At 57.0% G+C, this 24,310-nt stretch overlaps 13 protein-coding genes across 13 annotated transcripts in view; 9 read left to right on the forward strand and 4 right to left on the reverse strand.

Moving 5' to 3' along the window:
• SPRG_22049 (hypothetical protein) overlaps positions 1–443 on the forward strand; it is a gene marked incomplete at both ends in the record, with an annotated part of 1,040 nt that extends 597 nt beyond the window's left edge. The window contains one exon of the mRNA XM_012338738.1: positions 3–443. Within this exon, the coding sequence (XP_012194128.1) occupies positions 3–443 (441 nt within the window). The remainder of the gene's footprint in view (positions 1–2) is intronic.
• A 782-nt stretch (positions 444–1,225) lies between these two features.
• SPRG_00163 (hypothetical protein) lies at positions 1,226–2,279 on the reverse strand (the record flags this gene model as incomplete). Its single annotated transcript, XM_012338270.1, has 1 exon — positions 1,226–2,279. The coding sequence occupies one exon, from the start codon at positions 2,277–2,279 to the stop codon at positions 1,329–1,331; it is 951 nt and encodes a 316-aa protein (XP_012193660.1). The 3' UTR covers positions 1,226–1,328.
• Positions 2,280–3,353: 1,074 nt separating this feature from the next.
• On the reverse strand, positions 3,354–4,255 carry SPRG_00164 (hypothetical protein; the record flags this gene model as incomplete). The annotated part of the gene is made up of 2 exons (XM_012338271.1): positions 3,354–3,702; positions 3,729–4,255. The coding sequence occupies 2 exons, from the start codon at positions 4,253–4,255 to the stop codon at positions 3,354–3,356; spliced, it is 876 nt and encodes a 291-aa protein (XP_012193661.1).
• A 731-nt stretch (positions 4,256–4,986) lies between these two features.
• SPRG_00165 (hypothetical protein) lies at positions 4,987–5,865 on the forward strand (the record flags this gene model as incomplete). Its single annotated transcript, XM_012338272.1, has 1 exon — positions 4,987–5,865. The coding sequence occupies one exon, from the start codon at positions 4,987–4,989 to the stop codon at positions 5,863–5,865; it is 879 nt and encodes a 292-aa protein (XP_012193662.1).
• A 287-nt stretch (positions 5,866–6,152) lies between these two features.
• Positions 6,153–6,649, forward strand: SPRG_00166 (hypothetical protein; the record flags this gene model as incomplete). The annotated part of the gene is made up of 2 exons (XM_012338273.1): positions 6,153–6,387; positions 6,435–6,649. 2 exons carry the CDS (start codon positions 6,153–6,155, stop codon positions 6,647–6,649), a joined length of 450 nt encoding a protein of 149 aa, XP_012193663.1.
• Positions 6,650–7,037: 388 nt separating this feature from the next.
• Positions 7,038–7,782, forward strand: SPRG_00167 (hypothetical protein). The gene has a single exon (XM_012338274.1). It carries the CDS (start codon positions 7,085–7,087, stop codon positions 7,715–7,717), a length of 633 nt encoding a protein of 210 aa, XP_012193664.1. The 5' UTR covers positions 7,038–7,084; the 3' UTR covers positions 7,718–7,782.
• A 302-nt stretch (positions 7,783–8,084) lies between these two features.
• On the forward strand, positions 8,085–11,420 carry SPRG_00168 (CAMK protein kinase). Its single transcript, XM_012338275.1, has 11 exons — positions 8,085–8,501; positions 8,547–8,710; positions 8,763–9,783; positions 9,851–10,075; positions 10,125–10,297; positions 10,355–10,502; positions 10,559–10,764; positions 10,815–10,886; positions 10,936–11,020; positions 11,069–11,215; positions 11,266–11,420. The coding sequence occupies exons 1-11, from the start codon at positions 8,106–8,108 to the stop codon at positions 11,395–11,397; spliced, it is 2,769 nt and encodes a 922-aa protein (XP_012193665.1). The 5' UTR covers positions 8,085–8,105; the 3' UTR covers positions 11,398–11,420.
• Positions 11,421–11,639: 219 nt separating this feature from the next.
• On the reverse strand, positions 11,640–13,566 carry SPRG_00169 (hypothetical protein; the record flags this gene model as incomplete). The annotated part of the gene is made up of 2 exons (XM_012338276.1): positions 11,640–11,795; positions 11,881–13,566. The coding sequence occupies 2 exons, from the start codon at positions 13,564–13,566 to the stop codon at positions 11,748–11,750; spliced, it is 1,734 nt and encodes a 577-aa protein (XP_012193666.1). The 3' UTR covers positions 11,640–11,747.
• Positions 13,567–14,563: 997 nt separating this feature from the next.
• Positions 14,564–15,406, forward strand: SPRG_00170 (hypothetical protein; the record flags this gene model as incomplete). Its single annotated transcript, XM_012338277.1, has 1 exon — positions 14,564–15,406. The coding sequence occupies one exon, from the start codon at positions 14,564–14,566 to the stop codon at positions 15,404–15,406; it is 843 nt and encodes a 280-aa protein (XP_012193667.1).
• A 577-nt stretch (positions 15,407–15,983) lies between these two features.
• On the reverse strand, positions 15,984–16,868 carry SPRG_00171 (hypothetical protein). The gene has a single exon (XM_012338278.1). The coding sequence runs from the start codon at positions 16,845–16,847 to the stop codon at positions 16,044–16,046; it is 804 nt and encodes a 267-aa protein (XP_012193668.1). The 5' UTR covers positions 16,848–16,868; the 3' UTR covers positions 15,984–16,043.
• Positions 16,869–17,702: 834 nt separating this feature from the next.
• Positions 17,703–18,902, forward strand: SPRG_00172 (hypothetical protein). The gene is made up of 3 exons (XM_012338279.1): positions 17,703–18,072; positions 18,134–18,182; positions 18,260–18,902. Exons 1-3 carry the CDS (start codon positions 17,713–17,715, stop codon positions 18,784–18,786), a joined length of 936 nt encoding a protein of 311 aa, XP_012193669.1. The 5' UTR covers positions 17,703–17,712; the 3' UTR covers positions 18,787–18,902.
• A 2,168-nt stretch (positions 18,903–21,070) lies between these two features.
• SPRG_00173 (hypothetical protein) lies at positions 21,071–21,980 on the forward strand (the record flags this gene model as incomplete). Its single annotated transcript, XM_012338280.1, has 1 exon — positions 21,071–21,980. One exon carries the CDS (start codon positions 21,071–21,073, stop codon positions 21,932–21,934), a length of 864 nt encoding a protein of 287 aa, XP_012193670.1. The 3' UTR covers positions 21,935–21,980.
• A 701-nt stretch (positions 21,981–22,681) lies between these two features.
• On the forward strand, positions 22,682–23,956 carry SPRG_00174 (hypothetical protein; the record flags this gene model as incomplete). The annotated part of the gene is made up of 5 exons (XM_012338281.1): positions 22,682–22,774; positions 22,820–23,044; positions 23,093–23,401; positions 23,471–23,634; positions 23,680–23,956. 5 exons carry the CDS (start codon positions 22,682–22,684, stop codon positions 23,849–23,851), a joined length of 963 nt encoding a protein of 320 aa, XP_012193671.1. The 3' UTR covers positions 23,852–23,956.
• Positions 23,957–24,310: the final 354 nt, after the last annotated feature.

A 24,310-nucleotide genomic window follows, 5' to 3' on the forward strand; every position in this document is an offset into this window, starting at 1 on the left:
AGAGTCTCATTGCGCTCGCGCTCACGATCATCGCGGCCTTCCTCATCGTCCACCTCGCGTCGCCGTCGAGCTCGTTCTTCACCAAGCTCAACTTCCTCTACCTCCTCAGCTACGTCAAGCTCGCCATCTCGCTCGTCAAGTACGTGCCGCAGGCGTACCTCAACTACAAGCGCCAATCGACCATCGGCTGGACCATCTACAACGTGCTTCTCGACTTTTCGGGCGGCCTCCTCTCGATCGTGCAGCTGCTCATGGACGGCGCGTCGACGCACGACTGGTCCTCGGTCACGGGCAACCCGGTCAAGTTTGCGCTCGGGTTCGCGAGCATGTTCTTTGACGTCATCTTCATGACGCAGCACTACATTCTGTACCGCCACTCCAACTCGGCCGATCAGCTCGAGGTCAAGGCCGGCCACGCCAACTCGCCCTTCCTCAAGGTCTAAGACGTTGACGAGTCAAGAGCTGTCAAGTAGAGTGTATAAAAAAGTGTGTCGTTGCTTCTTTTGAACGTTGTGGCATGAGCGGCTCCAGTAGCGCATGGTGTGGCTTGCCTAAGGGCACATGAATAACTCGAGTCTGCGGTATAGTCTCCTCCGTCGTCTGTGAAGACTGCAGAATGAACGAGGAACTTTAAAGTACGTGGATGACTAGTTGAGTATTACATGCAATCGCAACGGTCATCAAGACGGCGGCAGCTATAATAGCGTTATCATAACCTCGTTGTCGAAAGAAAATGCGGTGTGTCAAGATGCAAGTGGCACTTAATTGACCACCTTTTGTTGATGAGATGCGGTTGCGATTCTGATTCAACGCAATGCCTTCCCACCTTTCGTCCAGTCGGTGGATTCCCCCTTCACACGCAGGAGGTGCGGCGTTGTGTTGTCCCTAGGTGTTGTCCCTTCCTCCTCTATCGTATTGTCGTTGGCAGCGGAACCATTGGAACCATCAGGGTTCTTGACACGGTGGACACACAGGATCAAGTGCGTTCAACAGGTCGCATAAGCGCGTCACCAGACGTAGAGAAACAAGATCAAGCCATTTCCGCACGTGTAGTGCCACTCGAAAAGCTAACCTGCCTCGTCCACCACGAGTTTGGCCGACACCAACGCGGTTGTTACCACCGCACACTTCGGTCTTCATAGAAAATAAGTTCTAGATGCAGATCTTTTCGTGTCGCGGTGTCAACACTCTCCGCTTCGAGCAACGATTTGCATCATGAAATAATGAGAGATGATATTCAATCCAGAGCGTTTCGTTAACCCAATACGTTTATACAACTACAAGACAACTTCTATCTACTATACACGCGATATTTCCTCGTCAACGTCTTAGACCTTGAGGAAGGGCGAGTTGGCGTGGTCGGCCTTGACCTCGAGCTGATCGGCCGAGTTGGAGTGGCGGTACAGAATGTAGTGCTGCGTCATGAAGATGACGTCAAAGAACATGCTCGCGAACCCGAGCGCAAACTTGACCGGGTTGCCCGTGACCGAGGACCAGTCGTGCGTCGACGCGCCGTCCATGAGCAGCTGCACGATCGAGAGGAGGCCGCCCGAAAAGTCGAGAAGCACGTTGTAGATGGTCCAGCCGATGGTCGATTGGCGCTTGTAGTTGAGGTACGCCTGCGGCACGTACTTGACGAGCGAGATGGCGAGCTTGACGTAGCTGAGGAGGTAGAGGAAGTTGAGCTTGGTGAAGAACGAGCTCGACGGCGACGCGAGGTGGACGATGAGGAAGGCCGCGATGATCGTGAGCGCGAGCGCAATGAGACTCTTGCACACCGTCGAGACCTTGCGCTCGCCACGGGGGTAGATGGTCGTCTGGTAGTAGGTGAGCGCGGTCACCGCGACGGCGTGGATGCCAAAGAAGACGTCGTTGACCTGCACCGAGTTGGGCGACCCGTTGTGGAGCGCCTTGTACTCTTCCTGGACCGACTCGCTCCAGAAGAACGACGAGTTGTACACCGTGTAGCACGAGAAGCCGACAATGTTGTACGCGATAAAGTCGATCGAGAGACCTTCGACGTTCTTGAGGCGCCAGTTGAGGAAGATCTGCGGCCAAAAGCTCACGCTCCAGCACGCAAAGTAGGTCCAGCCGATGATGGACGAGATGCGGTTGTACGGCGCGGGCACGTTGTCGTTGGCGTCGAGACCAAAGCCGAGACCAAAGCCGACGACCGCAATGACGGCGACGCCAATCGCGACGCCGTTGCGCTGGACAAAGGTAATCGGCGACGAGGCGGCCGGTGCCACCGGAGTCAAGGAGGGCGCTGTGGACGACATGGTGCAAAATGAAGAATGAATCGATGAAAACGCCGTCTTGGTGCTTGCAGGGCTAGGGCAGGATTGAGTTCCAGCTGTCTATTACTCCGCCATGTGTCTACATGTGGCGCATCCATGTCTGCATGGGACACCCATGTCGGTAGAGCCAATCGGTCGCAGGCATTCCTTTTTGTCATTTTGCGGCCGCGCACGAGCTTGTCCGGACCCGGAATTTGGGTGGACTTGAGGTCACCGCAAAAGGGCCCGATCCAAAGAAGCCGCGGGACGTTCGCACATGCAGTGCACGACCATCAGCGTCCTTTTCTAGCGCTGTATTGGATTGGCAGCGAAGCACCGTCTACTCTGTTTTCCAATATAAACCGTTCGTTTAATACAACAAAGTCAATGGAACTGAGTCGTAGGCTCGGTAAGTAGACGTGAGACTCTTGTGTCTTGAAACGGCAATGTCGAAACGCCATGGGCGAGGCTGCAATGCACGGGAGCGTGCCACGTCACGGATCCGAACAGCCACCGATCTCGCAAGCACGTGCGTTATACGACGACGACTACTCTTGTCCCTACGCTCACGTACGAGTTCAACGCTTTCATTGCCGCCAGCATCACGTCAGTGGCGCGACCACGCTGGAGGCGCGCCGCCATTTCATGACGCGGGGCCACCGCGCGTTTTGACTGGCTGATCCAGCCATTGCGGCATAGCCGCCAGCTGGTTGCCATACCAGCCGTCAAGCGTCCAGTTGAGCCAGCTTACACTCAACACTCAGCTTACACTCACTTACACTGGTTTGTGGAACTGGTTTGTGGGTTTTCTGCATTTACGATCCAGGATTTTTGGAATTCTGTTTCGCCGTGTCGGCAGGAATTGATCAACCCGCGTGGACTGCGTCGTCCAATATACTACCGCAGTAGATATGAGAGACGCGGGTTCTTGGTGGACAGTGCATTGGGCTAATAGTGCTGTGGGCCACTGGCTTGGAGACTCGTGGTGGATGGAGGTTCGCGCGTGCGAGTCCCATTTCGAGGCGGTCGAGCTGGCAACAGTTCAACTTCTTATATATGTATTAAACGCGGATTACATTAGAGACGGTGGAGTAGTGGTGACTGTTCGTTTTCCGACGAGCTCACATTGTTGGCGTGGTACAAAACGTAGTGCTGCACCATGAAGATAATGTCGAAGAAGACGCTGGTAAAGCCGAGGCCAAACTTGACGGGGTCGCCTGTCACGGCGGTCCAGTCGTGCGTCACCGAGCTCGTCATGACGAGCTGCAACACCGAGAGGAGGCCGCCGGAAAAATCAAGCAGCACGTTCCAAATCGTCCAGCCGATCGTGAGCTGGCGCTTGTAGTTGAGGTACACTTGCGGAATGTACTTAACAAGCGACACGGCGAGCTTGATGTAGCTGAGGAGGTAGAGGAAGCTGAGCGTGCTGAAGAAGCCGTCACTGCCAGGTACGAGGACCGTGAGCGCCAAAAGACGGCCGCGGCAACCACGCCGACGGCGACTGCGACCTTGCACGTCGTCGAAACCACTTGGTTGCCGCGCGTGTAAATGGTCGTCTGGTAGTACGTCAGTAGGCTCACCGCGACCGCATGAAGGGCAAAGAAGACGTCATTGATTTGGACCGCGTTCGGGAGCCCGTGGTGGTAGCGCTTGTACTCGTCCTGCACCGACGCGCTCCAGTAAAAGGCCATGTTGAAGATCGCGTAGCAGCCAAAGCCCAAAATGTTGTACACGAGAAAGTCGAGCGAGAGGCCTTCGACACTTTGGCGGCGCCAGTTGAGAAACACTTGCGGCCAAAAGCTCACGCTCCAGCACGCAAAGTAGACCCAGCCCACGATCGACGAGAGGCGGTTGTACGGCTGTGGGATGTTGTCAGTCGCGTCGGTCGCAAAGCCGAGCCCGAGGCCCGTGACCGCAATAAGCACAACGCCAAGCGCAATGCCATGGCGCTCGATCCACGCAAGAATGCTCGGTGCCATGCGGATTGTAGTTTGAGGAAGACAGGGCTCGACTTGCGGCGTTGCTTCCTTCGGTATCCTTGCCGCCTTTCTGCGACGACCAATCAGTGCATGCGACGGTTGAGAAACAAACCAATCACCGCGCGGGCATCGACCAGGTCAGAAACCTGGCATCGCCGAAGACGGCGGAAGATCCGTGGAGTTCGAAATTCCGAGCTCCGAGCTTCGTCGCAGGTGCCGTCCCTTCTCCCAAGTGCAATTTGGGCCGACCCACTGAAGCGCACGAGAGAATGAACGGGCGAGTCGAAAGACCAGAATGGCACGCGTCTCAAGTCCGCAGTTGCTTTGTACTGATGAGAACCCGATGAGCCGGTTGGTGATTGCACAGCAAAACCAACTTCAACCACAGGTCCAGCAGCGTGGCACGATCCGTCAAACGCTTAAGGGGGTTCAACAAGTAGCTAGCCACACAGTGGAACGAGGTGCTTGCCGTGAAGAGAAGCAGCAGAGCATACTAAGGAAAGAGAGCTAGGACAGGGTACCCACGCTGTCAATCTCGGGTGGGCTCGATGTCAGGGCATTTTGGGATCCTGTATGGCCGTTGGACGTCTCGATTGTAATGTGTTCTCCAACGGGCTGGTCGCTGCCCGTCATACGAGCGGCCTTGAGTGGCAACGGTCGTGTGCTGCCACCGTTGCGAGGAGGCGAGGAGGTTCGTTGTGTACGTTTAGCCACGAGGACGTAATAAGAGCATGCGCGATCAGCATAAAACGCACTACGTGGCGCCGCACGCAAGCGTTGTGGCGCTCGCGACCGCCATTCTCGGCGGCGATTTGAACCGCGTCCAAGCAATTGCCGAGCAGACCCGATTTCTCATCAACACGGGGGACCGCTGGAAGAAGCACGTGCGGCCACTGATGCTGGCGACGCGTTCGCCCCATCCGATCGAGATGCTCGAGCTGCTTGTCGCACACGGAGCGCTGCTGCATCCGACCGACCGCGCGGGCCATGACGTGCTGCTCTATGCCTGCGCGCACGGCGCCGCCCCCGCCACGATTGACTATCTCGTGCAGCTGGACAGCGGCGGGCTTTGGCGCTGGGACGCACGCACGCTTCGAGGCGACGGGCACTTGACACTCGCTTGCCGCAGCGGCAGCTTGGTCTTGGTACAGCACCTCGACGGTATGATCCCAGCGTGCAGCCAGAACCATGGCACGGACATCGTCTTGGCCGGGCTCGACTCGAAGAACGAGGGGTTTGTATTGAGCTTGCTTGCGTGGTGGGCCTCGACCCCGCGCCGGCCCTTGGACGAGGTGGCCGTGCGCACGGCACTTGCACTCAAGATGCTGCGCGTCGCCGCGTACCTCGTCACGCTGGACCCGCTCGGTGCCGGCCAGATCGTCTTTGCGTTTTGCCATCGGCGCATGGAACCGACGCTCGCGCCGTGTTGTGCCACGTACGAGTGCCATGTGACGTGGCAGCACACCCGCCTCGTCTTTGCTCTCGCGCTGCCCACGACCCTTTGCCACGTGATTGCACGCTACGTGTACCAGTTTCAGCCCGCCGAGCATATTGCCCGACGTCGGCGCACTCGGTTGTACGGTCCGTGGATCGACGGTGCGTCGTGGTAGATCCGCGGCAAGGATCACGCTTATTGACACAGCAGAAGGCTAAGAGCAAGGTGTTCAATGCAGCAATTGAAGGTGTGCTCGGGTCTCGGTTGGACGCATCTTGGGCCGCAGGTTGTATTATGCACGTGAATGCTAATAGTAGGTCGACTGCTGATGTGGACTGCGTCGCTCGGATTTGGTGGCTGGACAATGATACAACGTGGTGGCAGTATACAAATACCAAGATGCAGCATGCATATCATTTCACGGTGATCAAGAGCGTCAGTTTGCACATCTGACACATTGCGATGGACCTGCCGCGCTTGCGACTCGACTTTACGGATGCGCCGTTGAGCCCGGACGACCCGCGGCGGCGCATCGTCGAGGTGCCCAAAAAGCCCACGTCCGAGAAGGCGCAGTCGATCCGCGATGAGTCCTCACGGCGACCGGCAACGTTGGCGATACCATGTGCCGGCTCACGATCGCGTCGTCGTACCCGCTCCAAGACATCTTCAAGCGTTGCGTACTTCGAGCTTAAGGAAGGTCGTATCATCAACGCCTTTGGCGTCGCTGCTTCATCAACATGCAAGACCTCCGGTACTGGGTGGCGGCCACGGACCGGCCCAAGAACGTCCATAGCATCATGAATGCGTTCTACAAGCTCTGGCTCGAGCTCTTCCGGCACGACGACGCTGCGCTCGGGCTGCGTGGCCGCGACGTGCTCCTGGAGGAGCTCACGACGTACGGCAACGAGATCCGCGTCCATGGCAACCACACATACCATTTCTTCAAGCCGACCAAGTGAGAAGACGAGGACGCGCCCGCCACGTTTCAATATAGTACTAGTACACTTTACGCAGCGTGTACATGACCTTCGGACCTCGGTTACCTGATACAACAAGGCCATGCATGACCCAAGAAAGCTCATACTGTAAGTCGACCAGGTGCCTGTGCAGTCTGTCAACATGCATCAGCCCGCCACTCCAACCACCCTCTGAATCTCAGTCATTTGCCAGCGAGGCAATGGAAGCAAGGCGCTTCTTGCAACGGAAGTAGTGGGTTGGCCCGTCAGCTGCGAAGACAAGACTGGACTCTCCCACCATTATTATGATCGGCGGGAAGGGTGGGTGGCGGGAAGGGAATCCATAATTCCTTCAAAATAGCATACAAAACATAAGCTATTTGTATAAATGGCGAGAATAAATCATATACTAGAGTACCAAATTTTGATTCGACCACAATGAGCGCCAAGGCTGCCAAGACTACGACGACGACTCCTGCCGCCGAGGCCGCGCCGGCCGACGACATGTTCACCATCAACTTCGATAGCGACGACGAGGAAGAGGACGAGGAAGACGAGGAAGAGGAAGAAGACGAAGCGGCCGAGCCGTCGGCCAAGCGTGCGCGCAAGGACGCGGACAAGCCCGTGCGCCAGGTGATCGTGCCCCGCGATCCGACGCTCAAGAAGCTCGATGCGATCACGACCGCGATCATGAAGGCGACGGGCAACGACGACGATGGCGGCTTCAGCATGTTCAACACGTCGTCGTCGTACCCGATGCAGATGGTGCTCAAGAAGGAGATGGCGGTTGCGCGCAAGATGCTCAAGGAAGGCAAGCACTCGCAAGCGCTCTGCGTCCTCATCGCCATCTTCATGAACATGGAACGCTACGACTACTGGTTCTCCGACTCGGACGACAGCCGCATGGTCGAGACGACGTTCACGTCCTTCTACAAGCTCGTGCAAGACGCGCTCAAGAAGGACGACGCGACCTTGCGCCTCACAGGCCGCGACGTGCTCGTCGAAAAGATGGCCAAGCTTGGCCGCGCGGCCAAAGAGTCGTTCGACTACGAGTTCAAGTGGTTTGACTAAATTATGTATTTAACTATGTAATGTCGAATGATTACAGGGAATACGTCAAGGCCCTGAACAATCTCGGTTCTAGTACTCGCGATTAGATAGTCCAGATTAACCTAGAAGACGACTTGTACATCTTGCACCATGCAGGAGAGCAAGCCACGTCATGATCGACCAGCAAGGGAATGTGGCGAGGCTGATATTTTTCACGTGGTGGTTTTTCCGCGGGGTACTTGAACACACGTGTGTTTTGAAATCCCACGTTCTTCACATGTGAGAAATACATGTAATGGGGCCCCCCTTATGCGTGCGAAGGCCTGCATATAAATTTCAAGATACGCAGAGGGCCCTGATGATAGGGTCTAGGAACTTGGGAAAGATTACTTGACCGGAAGCCAAGCCGATGGACTTCGGAAGCGCCCGACGTGGCGGCCGCAACGCGCTCCCTGAGGACTTTGTTCGCAAGCCATGGCAGTCCTTCTCGACCATGAAGCGCTTCCTCAGCGAGGCCATCCGCCTCGAGAATGCGAGCTGGCGCATCTGGTTCATGCAGCAGCGGGCCAAGCAGGCCATGGTCGTGACGAAGAAGAAGGGCCGGCTCTCGATCGAGACGCTCGGTGATGACGTCGAGGCTGATGAGCACAACCGAACGTGCGTCTACTGTGAGCTCGCGCCCGCCAGCCTCACGTGCAACGGCTGCTGCCACGACCCGTACTGCGTGAGCTGTTTCAAGCTCATCCACATGCGTGGTCATCTCGCTTCGCACACGGCCGTATCCATCCAGAAGCTCGACGCCAAGGTATGCCATCAACGTTGTTAGCATGGGAGTATGATGCGAACGTAGCGAGGCACACCTGTGGTCACGCCAACGACGCGCCGCGCGCCAGAGCAAGCGAGCCCCACCAAGGTTATCGTCGCCACGAAACCCGTCAAGTCGTGGGAAGAGAAAATGGACGTGCTCTTCCAGAAGCTCATGGTCACGAGCATGCACCACGACGGCGACATTAGGTACACTCCACGTCGGCGATGGATTGTCTCAAACGGTTCGAGTACCTCGTAGCGTTCACAACATTGACAACAGTCCGCTCAACCCCACGTGGAGCCCAGATCAAGCCAAGACCTGCGGCGGCTGCCAGGGTCCGCACATGACGATCGCATGCCCGACACTGGCCTCCCCCATGACTGAGAGTCCTGCCCCGACAACGTCCAAGAAGCCATCTATATGTGGCAACTGCCGCGGCGACCACAAGACGCTCGACTGCCACAAATTGGCACCACCAACGCCATCCAAATCCGCCGTCTGTGGCAATTGCCGCGGCGACCACATGACCATTTCGTGTCCGCAGCTCGCTGTTGCTGCGCCTGTGAAGCCATCTATATGTGGCAACTGCCGCGGTGACCACAAGACGCTCGACTGCCACAAATTGGCGCCACCAACGCCGTCCAGAGCCGCCGTCTGCAGCAATTGCAGCGGCGCCCACATGTCGATTGCTTGTCCGTTGCTGTTGCTGGCACCGCCGCCCAAGAAGGCGCTCGTGTGCGGCGGCTGCGGCGGCGAGCACATGACCATGCTTTGCCCGATGCAGGCGTCGGAGGAGGCAACGTTCTTCCGGCGCAAGTCGAGCAAAGGCATCGTCTGCGGCAACTGCCGCGGCGACCACATGACGATCTCGTGTCCGCAGCTGCAAGAAGAGTCGCCCAAGCACGTGGTCGACTCGATCGTGCGCAAGTGCTTTACGTCGTACCACAACGCCAACACGAGCAACAGCACGCACGCGTACTTGGGCGACGAAGTCAGCGTGCATGGCGCGGGCTTTGCGCCGCCGGCGACCCGCTTCCACGCGGCAACCTTTGCGCCGATTCACGAAATCCCCGTCGAAGTCGAGACGTCGCCCGTGCTGCCGGCCCTCTCGCCGCTGCGTCAATTGCGCACCCCGGACGTGTGGATTCTCTCGAGTCTCTGGAACGAAATGTCGGCGTCGTTTTTGCAAACGCGTGGGCACACGGGCGTTGGCTGCGACGTCAACTGCCTCGACGAACGCCGCGGCTGGGTCTACCTCAAGCCGCCCCACTGCCCCAAGGTACTTTCCACCTCCGACACGATCCTTGTCGGGCGTCTGGCTGGGTCTTGATGCGACGATGGTGTAGTGGCGGCGGCGCTTTGTGGTGCTTTTCCGCAACCAGCTGACCGAATTCCTCGACGAGCGCGATGTGCAACCGGTGGGCTTTGCCAATTTGCACGAAGCGTCGATCGTCGACTCGTCGGCGCATGGCGAGCGCCAGCTGACCGTCGCGGTCGCGTCGTCGGCGCTGCGCGACGATGGTATCACGACGCTTCAGTGGTGCTTTGACACCCCGTTGGCGTTTGACGAGGTACACTACTGTCTCTTGTCATGTCTCAAATTTGAACATTTTTGTCTAGTGGAAAGCTGCGCTGCTGCGCGCCAGTCGGCTTGAGATCCAAGACCTTTTTGGCGACGACGACGTCGAGCTCGGGAAAGGGCGGTTCGCAATGGTCAAGCGCGCCGAGCGCCGGCACCTTGCGCGCTGCAGCCACGAGTGCGCGATCAAGGTCATCGACAAGGCTGCGTTTTGGTATCGATTTGGTCTGGATGTTGATGCGTATGTATGAACGATGCGGCATATGTGTAGGGACCTCGTGCAGCAAGGCGTTGAGCGCAACGACACTCTGTTTCGCGAAGTGCTTACGCAGAGTGTGCTCACGCTGCGGGGCCATGGCGTGCCCCACCACGGCTACGTCGTGCGGCTCCTCTCGCTCTTCGAGACGCACGACCACTTGGTATCTATCAACATCAATATTGTGGTCTAGATTATGATCACCATGGGCAATTATAGGTCATGGAGATGGAGCTCATGGCAGGCGGGGACATTTACGACCATATTGTGACCCACGGACCGCTGCCCGAACCGCACGCCGCGCTCGTCATGACGCACCTCATCCAGAGCATTCAGTTTTGCCTCGAGAACGGCATCGCGCATCGCGACGTCAAGATCTCCAACTTGGCACTCGACGTGCAGACAACGATTGGGTCTACGGATCGGTACCATATATTCTCTGATGGAAGGAGTCCCATTTTTATGGCCATGATAGACCGTGCGTGCTCAAGCTCGCCGACTTTGGCATGAGCGCGTTCCTCGAGTCCAATGGCATGCTTCTGGGACGGTACTCATCGATTTATCTACACTCGTGTCTTGATACGTACAATATTTAGATGTGGCACGCCGGGCTACGTGGCCCCCGAGATCCTCACGGCCGGCGTCCAAGAACCGTACCCGCCCCACGTCGATATGTTTTCGGTTTGCCCCCTTTTCACCATTGAGATTCAGATTGACATTGAGAGGTAGGCGGGCGTCGTGCTGTACACGCTCCTCTGCGGCTACGAGCCGTTTTACGCGATCAACGACAAGGAGCTCATTTTACTCAACAAGGCGGTCACGTACTTTTTCCACCCGGAAGAGTGGTCGCACATCTCGGACGACGCGAAAGACCTCGTACAGCCTTCTCTCATGTGGTTGCAGATATATGCAAGCGCGTTGTTTAGATTGCACGCATGCTGGCCAAGAATCCATCCGAGAGAGTACGCCCGCACGAAGCCCTCGCGCACCCGTTCTTGCGGCAAGTGTCGCCCGTGCCCGAGCACCCGCGCACGTCGACCTGTACCAAGCTCTTTTAAGACCGATTCAACATTCCTGTCCCTTTTCTTGTGCTCGTCCAGAAGCTACGCGAAGCTCATCACATTAGGTGCAGTCGTCGCAATCCCACGCATAAGGAGCCGAGAAGCAGATCATTCATTGCACTACGCGCACCGTGGGCGAGCGTCTTGGCACCTGTGTTGTGCGAGCATGCAATAAGACTTGAAATAGAACTGATGCTGAGATTGAAAACAACGATCATCTCCAGTGGCTTTTTAGTCACTTTGATCCCCATCAAGTCCCTTGAGCGTGCCGACGGCAGTGCAGTCCCCATCGTCCCATGCACAATTGACCGATAAACAGCCGAGGTGGCACACGCCGTCGCCAACACTCAGATTTGAGCAAGTGTCTGCGCAATCGGGTTGACAGCCGTCGACACCTGTGGCCATGCAGAACGGTGTGCCATCCAGCACGATTTGCCGAGAGGCGATCCGCTCGTGTGCGGATGCTGGGACGTCCCGCACCGGGTTGTTGCTCAAGTCAATCAACGCCTTGGGCTTGGCGTCGACAAGCGTCGGCGGCAAAATAGAGATGGCGTTGCCCGAGAGCTCGTAGCGCTGCATGACTGGAAATGCCGTTGCCCACGTTGCCGGAATTTCGCTCAATTGGTTGTCGATCAGTATCAGCCGCTCCAGATGGACCAAACGGACCATCGCGTCAGGCAGCGACGTGATCTGCGCGCCTGCGAGGCCAAGCCATGTCACCGTGGTCCAGCGCGAAAATAGATCCGACGGTATTGTCCGGAGCGGGTGACCCATGATACTGAGCGTCTGCAGCTGCGGTGGCAGCGTATAAAAGACGGAGGGTATCGCCGTCAGATTGCCATATCGCAAGTTGATACCGTGCAGCGACGGGGGCCACGTCACGTTTGGGGGCGCGTCCCACGACGTCATGTTTGAAAAATCGATGGCGAGGGCGGAAACGCTGTGGAGTCGCGCCAAAAGTCGCAAGTCCAATCCCGTAGGCAGGTAGCACTGCGAGAGATGCAGGAAGAAGACTGAGGCTCCCCAAATGTCGGGTGAGAGGGAATCGGAGAGGTTAGCTTTTTCAAAAGATGGGTCGGCGCAGTTCATATGAAGGTACGCGCATGAGCACGAGCGAGTGAACCATGGGTGCGTCTGCAGCTGACAGCCATGTGGACACGGTGAGCGTAGCCAGACCAAGTCGATGACGTTGAAGAGCACGGTGGCCCCCATGAGCAGCTGGTAGACCAGGAAGAGTTTGAGGATGCGTTTTTGACGAAACTGCAGCGTTTGCCCGACTTCCGTGACCGTGCGTAGTGACTGCGACGCGACGGAGTGTAGCTTGGCAAAGGACGTGGCCCGGCGAAGCGACAAGACAGAGGCAGACGGCCCGAGCATCACTGGTGCAGTGTACGTGCGGCGCAGGGATGGTCGTTGGGGCGGTAGCTTGGCCGCTGCGAGTACCAGCCGACGGACGTTAACGACGTTGGCACTCAGCACAATGCTCTTCTCCAAGAGGTCGGCCCCGGACGTCGGGAAGATAAAACGCGCTAGGAGAATGTTGCGGGTTCCCCACTCCGGCGAATAGATGTCTTTGGTTTCGCCGGTGACCGCCAGGAGCAGTGGCGGCAGAATCCGAACCATCGCGAGGCCGACTGCGATGCCAAAGCTCACGAGGCTGTTGATCGCCAAGATCAATGTGGTTTTGACAAACACATTGGAGGAGAAGAGCAGCCACGGCACGACCAGGCAGCGTCCGCTAATGAGGAGTGCGTAGACTAGGACGATGTCTTTGTCGACGGAGAGGGCGCTGAGATGATACCCTTGCAGCACCTGCGCGGTCGTTTCGATCGCTTGGAAAGTTGCTCGCACCGTATCGGAGGCCATCCATGACTTGATCCGTTGAACGAGCCGCGTCAGTGTATTTTGGCTTGATGACGATAGCCACGTCGGTGTCGGGAGCATGGCGACAAGATGGAGAAGGCAGTAGACGGTGTACACCGCCGGGCTCCACGACGAGCTCATGTACGCTTGCCCGCGGATTCTCTGGCTCGGCGTCGAGAGAAGCATGATCAGGACGCAGACGACGAGGTAAATCACCGACGCGAGGTTCTTGAGGAAGGCGACCACAAGGATCGGGCGTCGGGCAGCCGCCCCGAGTGTCGGTGGAACTTGTGCCTTGTGCATCGCAAACTGGGACCGTTGGAGTCTCTTGTCTGTAAATAGACAGGCTACAATTTTGTACGCGCGGTTTTGATCCGTGACCTTGACCGTTTCCGCTTCATATGACAGGCTTTGCAGCACCAAAAATACTCTCGCAACGGGGCGAATTGAAATGCTCGTCATTGCTTCACCACCACATGACGGTAGTGCCGCGCAAGAAGGAAATGTCGTTGTGCCTCGGTACCGCGTCCGCTCGACGGCAATTCTGATACCGTCCGTCTTTCCAGAAGGACATCTTGAAGACCCCCTCAAGGTCATGGCACCGAACAAATGGCTTTGGACGGAGATGGTTGACTTGAACATCTCCATCCAAAGCCCTCGCAAAAGTGCCTCAAACAGTTTTGAGACACTTGTCCCCGGTGATCAATCGAGCAACACCCAAGGCACTTCGCATGCCAACACTGCGGGAGAATATGTCGTTTCACAGTGTATCGGACGCGACTGCTAATAGCGTACTGGGTGCCTGGACGCGTGATTGCCGCTACTTGAATGTGCCATAGGCGGTGCAGTCCCCTTTATCCCATGCACACTTGGCCCTGAAGCAGCCGAGACGGCGCACGCTGTCACCAACATTCAGAGTCGAGCAAATATTCGCCAAATACGTGCTCGAATCTGAATGACAGCTCGCACTCGGTTGACATTATTCGGCTGTGCGTGTGCATGCCACCTCCTCTGGCCGGTATTTCAAGAAGAGCAACAACCGGGTGATGTGGGTGGTCCGGCCACGCTCCCGCGGAGTGGTCACGTCGCATCAATCACAGATGATGGACCATAGTCCATCAGTTCTGTCGTTGCGACCACGCGAGACGGAGTGCATTTTCTGCTATCAAACGGTTGTGCAAGACACGCTTTCATGTGGATCTGCTGGTCTCGCCACCACAAGACGACACGCGCCCACGACGTCATCGCGCTACACCACCACCTGGACGTGGGCAACGTGTCCCAAGCACAACGCCTGGTCATGGCATGCCCCGATCTCGTCAACGCCACCACACCAGCGGGCGTGACACCGCTCATGACGGCCGCGACCGGGCGCCGCGCGATTGCGTCGATCGACGTGCTTGTCGCGGCAGGTGCATCTCTCGACGTGTGGGGGACCTCGCAGCACCAGCATGTGCTCTTGTATGCAATCGCGCATGGCGCACCGGTCGAGGTCGTTGACTGCCTCTGGCGCCACGACGCCGAGCGCGGTACTCTTGGGCAGTGTCGCACGTTTTGCTGGACCGACGCCGACGCTACCGGGCGCGGTGTGCTACCCCTCGCGCTCTCTAGTGGCAATGTAGCGCTCGTCCAGCACCTCGTGCATCGCGTGCTTTCGTTTGCGGGTGCCAATGCGATGGAATTGCAGTTGGCATCGGTCGTCTCGGCGCGCAATTCCATGGTTGCCCTCGCGTGGTTGGCGTTGCCCAAGGTTGCAGCCTGCGTTACCACGATGCGCGTCGCACCACGATTGTACGTGACGATGGCGCTGGCTTGTCGGCACGCGTTGACGCTACTCTTGGGGGCACTGACTGCGCTCCAGCCGCAGTTTGCGGGGCTTGTGTTGCTGTATCTCACGGAGCGCCGACGGAAACCACCGGCGCTCTTCAACCTCTGCGAACTGTACCAGCGGCACATTACGTGGCGTCGGACGCGGCTCGTGTACTGGGTCGCGTCGCGAGCGCGCGGAGTGCCTGCGCTGCCATCCTGCGTCTTGTCGTTGCTGGCCGCGTACGTCTATGTGTTTGACGCAACGAGGGAGCTGGACGCCCTACGAGCACTCGTCCTAGAGCAAGGGAGGAGCGATAGCAGCACGATTGTTTGAGACCAATCCACTGGATCGGGTGCCATGCAGAGTCGTCTCAAGTGCTTACGTTACGTAGCGTGATCGTGGAATCTTGGAGGATGATTGACGAAACGGTGCACCGGATAACAAGAGTATCATCCGGATAATGCGATTCAAAAGCAGATTCTCGCGCTTTTTTCAGCGACCATGCCCCACATGTGAAGCCTTGCGGCTCGACTACGCTTTTTAGAGTCTTGGCTTTATAGCACTGACAGCTTTCGTAATTTGATTCTATAGCCCTCGTAGAAGGAAACAAGGTGTACCTGCGTGTGTGTTTGGACGAGACGGCGTCCCACTGTGGTTCGAATCCTGGATGGCAGTCCAACGGCCTGTCTTACAGGATGCGCGGGCTGCGATGGGCGCTCGCTCCGTCATCAATATTTCCGCCCCGATGGTGCAGTTGCCCGGAGCATGATCGTGCTTTTCGACGTCGTGCTCCAGCTTATGCAACGGCGGTGGGTGCTGCCCGATCAGATTGCATCGGTGACGTCCATGGAAGCCAGTATGGACGTACCACGTTCACTCCAAAGGCGCCAACATCGGACCGCCACCAGCATCTCGTTTACAATCGTACAGTGAGGAATGGATTGAGTGGTCTTAAGAGCAACAAACGGTATTAGTCGGTCTTCTTGATGGCGACCTTCTTGTAGCGGCCGCGGAAGAAGCGGTAAAAGAGGAAGACGAGCGCGACCGTGTAGAGGTGCATGGACGCGAGCGAGTAGAACTTTTCGTCCGTGCTAAAGCAGCCGGCGCGAAAGTAGGACGGGATCGAGATCGAAATGCCGACAAGGAACTGCGTGAGCTGCGCCATCGTGAGGTACTTGGCGTACGGCGACCGGTACCCAAGGACAGCCGCGAGGTAGTACGAGTACATGATGGTGTGGATGAAGCTGTTGAAGGTCGTCGTGACCATGCCCGAGAAGGCGTTCTCGGTGATGACCATGCCGTACATCATGATGACGATACCGGCGTGATGGAACGTCTGGAGGAAGATCGGCTTGTCGCCCTTGAGGTACACGATCCACGAGTCGACGAACTCATAGTACTTGGAAATGTAAAAGTGCGTGATCCACCACGACATTTGCGGCCACACCGTGTTGCCGGCGTCGCAGACCGCGCCCATAAAGCCGTGGTTGGCGAACGTCGCGTAGAAGATGGGCGCCGTGTTGATGAACGTCCAGCCAGAGTAGACCGCGAGGATGATGTTGTGCACAATCGAGAGGCCGGTCACAAACTTGCCACGCTTGCGCGCCTTCTTGTCGGCCTCGCTCATCTCGAGGTTGAAGAGAGAGACCAGGAGGCGGCAGAGCGGGCCCGAGAAGGCGAGGTAGAGCGCAACGGCCCCAATCGGGACGATCGGGCCGCGCTCGACAAAGAAGGGCGCGACGACGTTGTCGTAGTAGGCCAAGATTGACGCCATGGCAAAAGGCAAACTGAGAGCTTCAACCAAGTCGCGCGCGCGTCTGAGAAAGGCCGAGTGGATGGAACGAGTCACAGTGGCTGTAGGCTTACATCACGCGGCCATTGGTATCGAGTTGTGCAATATATCCATTGGCACAGGTATATGCAGCCTGGAGAGTACTAATGTCGTATAAAGTTCGTCAGGTCATTGGGTATCCGAGGCTTGTCGACTCAACAGCGACTAGGGAACGCGCTGTCTTTGCCACACGGTACTGTTTGATACAATGGTGTGTTGTGTTTAAAACACTGTCCAGATGGTCGGCGGCTTGCGCGCCGAGAACCACGCATCTCGGAAAATGGCCTCTACGCCCGTGCTTCGTCAACAGACGAGGAGTTTCGAGGTGTCAATTGGCCCTTCCATCATCACGACCGTGCCTCGAACACAAAACATGTAGTCGTGTCCATGGTGCGGTGCATGTGAATGGACGCGGAGGGTGAGGCAAGTAGGGTGTGTTCCGACGACTCGTACTGGCACCAGTGGACTTGGAAGCGATTCGTCGCACCCACAACCAAGCACCACCACCGTCCCACTCGACCCTATCTCCTCGTACACTGCGATCGATCGACGACCTGCACTCGGACAAGCAGCGCCGTCGAGCTATTAGTTATTGGAGCGCGTGTCTGTTGCAGCGAGGGCTCTACTAGCTGCTGCACGTGTTGCATGGAGCGTGCATGAGATGCACCGGTTGCCGGTAGCAGCCGATTTGATACTGGACGCGTGATCGGCGATTTGTGTTCTTTTGTATTCCGCCTGTCTCGGGTCTGTTTCGAACGCATGGGTGTTTAAAACACGTCGGCGACGCTGACGGAAGATCGACCAAGTGATGATGCGGATCGCGGTCGTTGGCGACGCCTTTGTGGACGTGCTTGCGGGCATCGACGCGTTGCCGCAGTGGGGCCAGGACACGCCCTGTGCGGAGGCCATCCAGATGCAGCCCGGCGGCTCGGCCCTCAACACGGCCACGCAGCTCGCCAACCTCGGCGGCTCGGCGGTGGCGTATTTCAGCGCCATGGGGGCCGATGGCTTTGGCGACATGTTGGCTCTGCACTTGGCCAAGCACAACGTCAAGTCCTTTGCGCCGCAGCTCGCCTCGCACCCGACCGGCGTTTGCATCGTGCTCACGGGCCAAGGCGACCGCGCGTTCGTGACGCACTACGGCGCAGCCCACGCCTTTGCCAAGCAGGTATATACGTGAGTAGTATGACGCCATGCCTGTGCTCACGCCGCCGACGCGACGAACGTAGCACATCCCCATGGACCGCCTTCTCGAAGCGCAGCATATCCATGTTGGCGGTACGTCTTTTGATGACGGAAGCGTCAACCATCGGTGCTGGATGGCCACGAACATGCATACGTACTATATGGACTAGGGTTCTACAGCTGCATTGGACTCTTGCCGGACCTCGCGTGTATCCTCGAGGCCGCCAAAGTCAAGGGAATCACGATATCGCTCGACACCAATTACGATGGTTCCGAAGCGTGGACGCAGCTCGATGCTATTTTGCCGCTCCTCGATGTGTTTCTACCCAACGAAGTGGAAGCCATGAAGATCTCCAAGACATCGTCGGTTGACGCCGCACTCGACTACTTTGCGTCCCTCCCGAATGGCCCCAAGCTCACCGTCATCAAGGTCGGCAGCGACGGCGCCCGTGCGATCACGGGCCAGACCAAGACGGTCTGGCACCATCCGTGCTTTCCGACGACGCTCCTCGACGCCACGGGTGCCGGCGACGCGTTCAACGCCGGATTTCTGCATGCGTGGACCGCCGATGCGTCGGACGTTCACCGTGCGCTGCGCTACGGCTGCGCGCTTGGCTCTGCCTGCGTGAGCCGCCTCGGTGCGTGCACGCAACTGCCGTCGCCAGAGACCATTCACGCCCAAGTCCAATTGCGCTAAAGATGTCTTGAGGAAGCGAGAACCAAAAGAGGATGGCTCGATCTGCGAGATATGTTAACGGCTTCGACTCGTACGCATCCTAGAAGAAGGCGTTCTTTATACAATTTTGCACGACCACTATCGCAGCGACAAAACGAAGTGGTTGGTTGCAGTCGACCGGTCCGTCGTGTCGATGCAACACCAGTAGTAGCCTGCGAAAGCTTCGCTCGAAGCAGACGACGATGTCCACTTAGCGTAGCGTCAACAAGCGTGAATTGTCCTCCACGACAGGGTTTCGTCAACACATTGCATCTCGGACGTGAGGTGCGTCTTGCAGCCATCATTGTGCAGCACCGTTCCCGTCGTAGGGCACCATCGCGTAGAGTCTCTCCTGCGCCGATCGATATGTGAGCGTTTGGTCTTGGACTTGGAGGATCTCGACCTATATGATGCTGTTTAAGGGTCACCATGAGACAAAGTGTCGTAAGAAACCCATACTAGTACCAAGGCCATAAATATATTTATGGCCTTGCCAGTACATAACGAGTAACGTTGTACAGAGAGCAACGAGTGCTGTGGCTGGCACTTTCCACCTTAGACTCGATTGTGGTGTAAGGATTCTCGAAACAGTTCGTCACTGGGGTATCTGGCCATTGAGATCACTTGGGCCGTTTCCAAGGAGTGGAAGAGGTTTTCCGCGCAAGGCTGAGCGATCTAGAAGACCAGTTACAAGAGCGCACAAGATCCAAGATCCAGGCGCAGAGCACCAGCCATTTCCGAATTGGTAATAGTGTCAGTCAAATAACTAACCCGCCTCGCCCACCACCGGCATGGCGGACGCCAACACGGTTGTTGCCCCCAAGTAGTTCGGTCTTGATTGAGGAATATACAAACTCGGACACGTCTGCAATGGATCACGGACACGCAACTAAACAGCATATTACGCCACGGGCACCAAGGAAATACTCATGTACTCTTCTTGTAGCTTACCGGTATCATCACACCGCTTAAACCGCTTAAGTACGCCGTTTCGTACATTTAAGATCTTACGTACATTGGCATCCGCCAATCAAACGCATCACCAACCTTGGTAAGATCTGGCACCATTATTATGCAAGCAAGGCGGTCGCCGTCTGCGAATAAGAACTCCTACTGAATCGGGAGGGATGGTTCGTAGAATCACTCTTCGACACGATGGAAGATCGTATAGCTGCCTTGCACCTGGAAAGCAGCACCGTCTACATCGCTACAAGGCATAGCAATTACAAGTCGTATTTACGGTTTTGATTCGATATTGCTATCGAGAGTACTAGCACTTTGTTCGCTCAGAACCTAAAAGCGATCCAACTCGAGCAATGAATGACTTGGAGTCTCAAAACGGGCCTAACGTTATCGAGAAAGGCTGTTGTGACGTTACCGTCAGCGCATCATCACCAAACAGGTAATTACACCGAGCATTACGCACGGTTTGCATTGCGCTCCCCAAATGTGTTCATGGACACAGCTCCTCTTGTTCATGAACGACACCTTGCATCGCTTCGCAGCATCGCCAATAATGTAATCATCATCGAATCGAGCCGCGTCGATGAGTGTCCTTATTTACATTCCGAGTTTGTATGGATGATGGGTAGCCAGCACCGTGAAGAGACAGAGAATGCACCATTGCATCCATAGTCTGTCTGGCGCGCTGCGGTGTCCATGGCGTCGTCTTCGGTCGCCATAAGCCTCTACATTGCGGGCTGCACATGAAAAAACACTCATGATGCATAGTAGAGGTTGCCGTCATTCCCAGCACAAGCAAGCGCCTCGACCTGCGGCCGTCTCTTGTCCCCAACTGCAAAATATCGAATGCGCGCCTTTGCGGCTCTGGTCGACGCGACATCGCATTTATTTATACCTAATCTTAGTATTTCTAACATGATGTATAATAATTCCGAGTGGCATATGCATACAATCACGTGATTTGCACCACTCACCTTTATCCGGATGATGACCGTGCGATGATGGACCAGGTCTCTAAAACAAGGTTTCTATAAATGCAATTTGAACTGCAATGTGAAAGATGGTTGTTCTACCGAGGGGATCTTGATTTTTCTATCCGGAATCGCGCGTTCGAGTTGTGAAACGCAACAATGCAGATGGCCCCACTCCAGTATTGTGAGCAGCTCCTTCTTGTCGGACGCCGACCATGCGCAATGTACTGCTTGTAGCCACCGCACTACTAGGAGCGCCCGGCAATCGCGCCGATTCCGCAGACGTAGCGGTGCCGGCCCGGTGGCTTCGCGTAGCAGCAGACCCGACATCCATGGTGCCGTCGCCGGCACCCAAGCCGTCACCGTCGACGGTGCCGTCGCCGTCCGTGACACCTTCGCCGACACCGACAACGACTCCGCCGCTCACACCGACGACGACGCCGCCTAGCACAACGCTTTTATCGACGACAGCACCGCCGCCGACAACGGTCGTGACGTTGACACCGACGTCGCCACCGGTCACGCCGCGCCCGACACCGGCGACACCTGCGCCGACGCAGCGGGTGGTGACATCCACTCCCACGATCGTCTATGTCGATCCGACGCTAGGCCCGACACCGATACCGTCGATCGCAGCGAGCAGCGGTGCCGATTTGCAGCAGTACGTTGTCCCGGCAGTCGTCGGTGGCGCAGTCGTCATCTTCATCTTGATCCTGCTCGTGCTCCGGAAACGTCGGCATGAGAAGCGCTACGACGACATGGACATTGTCAGTCCCTACAGCATGCGCCCCGGGACGTTTCTTAACGAGGACGGCAACCCGATCCCGTACAAGCGCGGGTACACGTCGTTCAACGCGAGCCTGCGCAACACCAACGTCGACTCGCAGCTCGAGACGCGCACGACCGCATACGACTTTGACGTGCCCGAGACTGCAAACAGCTACCACACCAACTCCAACAGCATCGGTAGCAACGCCAACAACATCAGTAGCAGCCACCAAACGACCCGCGGCACGCAGCGCTCGGAGAGTGCCCACAGCAGCAGCACCGAGGACGATGTCGCTGCCATGTCCGGGTCGCGTCGAGGCCAGCACATCTGTCTGGACCGTGTTGTCGAGTACCGTCGGTTGACCTACGACGCCAACCGCGTCACATCGCCGACGAGCTTGCACCAGGTGACTGAAATTACGATTTAATCGCAACCCAGCAACGTCGTTATACTATACCGTTGGTAACCCACTAACAACCTGAACGTTTTGCGCAGACGACCAGTGCACTTTCATGCCACCACGCTCCTCGGCGATACGGCAAGGCCCTTGCTTATCCTCCTGTAGTGCATGGACACGCTGCACTGCGCCTCGCCGATCCACGTCAAGTCGAGGTGCCATGAGATGGCGACGTACAGCGCTGTGAGAGAAGCAGTGCTGCATGTTGATTACCGTGTCAGTCCGAAGAACGCCACCGATATACACTCGTATTGGATGGGCGTGAGCCCTATCATGTCGGCGCCAGGACACTGGATTTGTTGGTCGTCTTGCCTGCAAGTGCAATCTCCTCGTCGCCGTCTTGCCATGACTTCTCCCTTGTTGAAGTTGACGCAAAGCTCCATGGCCTTCGACGACCGTAAACACGCCAACGACGCTGCGTATCGAGAGCCGAGTTATCCATTTCAGAGCGGAGAGCAATCACGCCATGGCCACTGTGCCGACATTGCACTTTCTTCGAGACGCGCATACCAGCTGTCGACGTGGATGACGTGATGTCCACGGACTATGGATCCACCATATCTCGCTTGTCTATTGCGCTGGCACACACAATATTGTCATGACATGGCAAGGGACACCAACCGACGCCTCTGTTCCTCAACCGATTGCGCAATCCGCCTGTTTAGTCCCACCTACGTCTTATTGGCCAGGTAGTACCCAATCGGCAGAGGAGAGAGCATGGCCCCGGCAGCGCCATCGTGCGACCCGCGGCTGCTGCACCAGCGGGCGCGCAAGAAGCGCAACTCGCAGGCGTGGCGCCAAAAGCAACTCGTACGCTGTCTGTCGCCACACGTAAGCTCACGCTGGCGACCGTAGATGACCAAGGAGTCGCTCCGCGCTGAGATCACCGACCTCGAGCGCCACATTGCCGGCCTCCACATCGTGCTCGCCTCGTGCCCGCATCGCGCGCACATCGTCGAGGTCTCCCGCAAGTATACGAACCTCATGGCCGAGAAGGCGTACCTCGAGCGCGAGAATGCAATGCTGCACATGGCCGTCGAGCGCCGGGACCTCTTTGTGCGAGCGGTTCAGCCCGCGATTGTACGTCGTGCAGATCCCCTTCCTTTTCTTCGGCCTCATCTGATGTAGCCGCGCTTTAACGTGGCCGACACGCGGCTCCAAGACAACATGTTCCTCCTCGACCACGTTCAGCGCGTCTTGCGCGAAGTCACGACGACGATCCCGGCCGCGCTCGCCCACGGGCCGCCCATGACGGCGGTCGTGGATGGCTGGCGCGCGCTCTTTGTCGAGCAAGGGCTGCAACTGACCTTCAAGCTCGAGCGCACGGTCGGCTTGCTCCACCTCGACGACGTCCAGCGCATGAGCGAGTACCACTGGGCGCAGCGCAACCACAAGGAAACGTACTTGTTCATCAACACGAACGCCGCCGACTTTACCGTACGTAGTGATAGTAGCATGGACAATCTGTCCAACCTCGCAAGCGCTTGAAAATGTATTGTTATGTAGGTCATTCGGCAGCCGCAGCGGGACCTGAGTGTCGTCGAGTGCGTCCTCAAGACGCCGAGCGTGGTGCGCGTCATGATTCAGTTTCAAGTGTACTTGACCAACGGCTTTGACTATTGCATGATCAACCTCTCGCCCGACCTGGAGCGCGTCACGACCTTTATGATGTACACTATTGTCTATATTGTGTGTTTGGAATTGACGTCGCGTAGGATTTCGGTGCGCGTCATCGACGGCCAAGTGGTCACGACGGCGAGCGGCCGCGGCACAGCGGTGATCGAGCTACCGCACCCGTGCCTCATGAACCTCCTCGTGTCTCAACTCGCGCAGTGGGAAAATGCGCTTCGCTCGCATTACGGCCACCCCGCGACGACAGACCTCTGAATCTGTACAGCATCTGTGTAGGCCACCGAGCTCGTCAAGTACATGTATGCTACACGTATGTAGCACAGTCCTTAGCCATAAACAACATTGACGTGTCATGTGTCAACAAGCGACTATTGGTTGGTTCAATCGCAGCTTTTCTAGCTCCAGTGTCTACGCGCGCAAGCACCTTGCAACGTACTTGCGTACCCTAGCAACCGTCGACGCGTTGTTGCTACTAGCCAGCGGAGTTGGCGCTGTCGCGAACGCGGTGAAATGGAGTGCAAGGTGCCTCTCCATCACATGCGATCTGTGGATCTGGAAATGCAGGCGCGAGATGGACGAGTGCTGGAACTTGCTTCAACGCAAGCCAGGGATCTGAGTTTTGAGTGGTTTTATTCGTTTTTGCTCAGATTGTCACAGCGCCAACCCGTGCTGTGCTCTTGCTATGGCCGCATTCCCGCTGTCGTTGTGATAAGA

This window comes from Saprolegnia parasitica (genome assembly GCF_000151545.1).
Source record: "Saprolegnia parasitica CBS 223.65 unplaced genomic scaffold supercont2.1, whole genome shotgun sequence".
Lineage (NCBI taxonomy): Eukaryota > Oomycota > Saprolegniomycetes > Saprolegniales > Saprolegniaceae > Saprolegnia > Saprolegnia parasitica.

Excerpts from the sequence above, each read along its gene's own strand:
- SPRG_00171 (XM_012338278.1), bottom strand. The coding sequence starts at position 16,847 with ATGGCGTCAATCTTGGCCTACTACGACAACGTCGTCGCGCCCTTCTTT.
- SPRG_00172 (XM_012338279.1), top strand. The coding sequence starts at position 17,713 with ATGATGCGGATCGCGGTCGTTGGCGACGCCTTTGTGGACGTGCTTGCG. Across the intron at positions 18,073-18,133 it reads CCCACGCCTTTGCCAAGCAG|CACATCCCCATGGACCGCCT; the intron begins GTATATACGTGA and ends CGACGAACGTAG. Across the intron at positions 18,183-18,259 it reads GCAGCATATCCATGTTGGCG|GGTTCTACAGCTGCATTGGA; the intron begins GTACGTCTTTTG and ends TATATGGACTAG.
- SPRG_00168 (XM_012338275.1), top strand. The coding sequence starts at position 8,106 with ATGGACTTCGGAAGCGCCCGACGTGGCGGCCGCAACGCGCTCCCTGAG. Across the intron at positions 8,711-8,762 it reads CACCACGACGGCGACATTAG|CGTTCACAACATTGACAACA; the intron begins GTACACTCCACG and ends AGTACCTCGTAG. Across the intron at positions 10,076-10,124 it reads CCCCGTTGGCGTTTGACGAG|TGGAAAGCTGCGCTGCTGCG; the intron begins GTACACTACTGT and ends ATTTTTGTCTAG.
- SPRG_00167 (XM_012338274.1), top strand. The coding sequence starts at position 7,085 with ATGAGCGCCAAGGCTGCCAAGACTACGACGACGACTCCTGCCGCCGAG.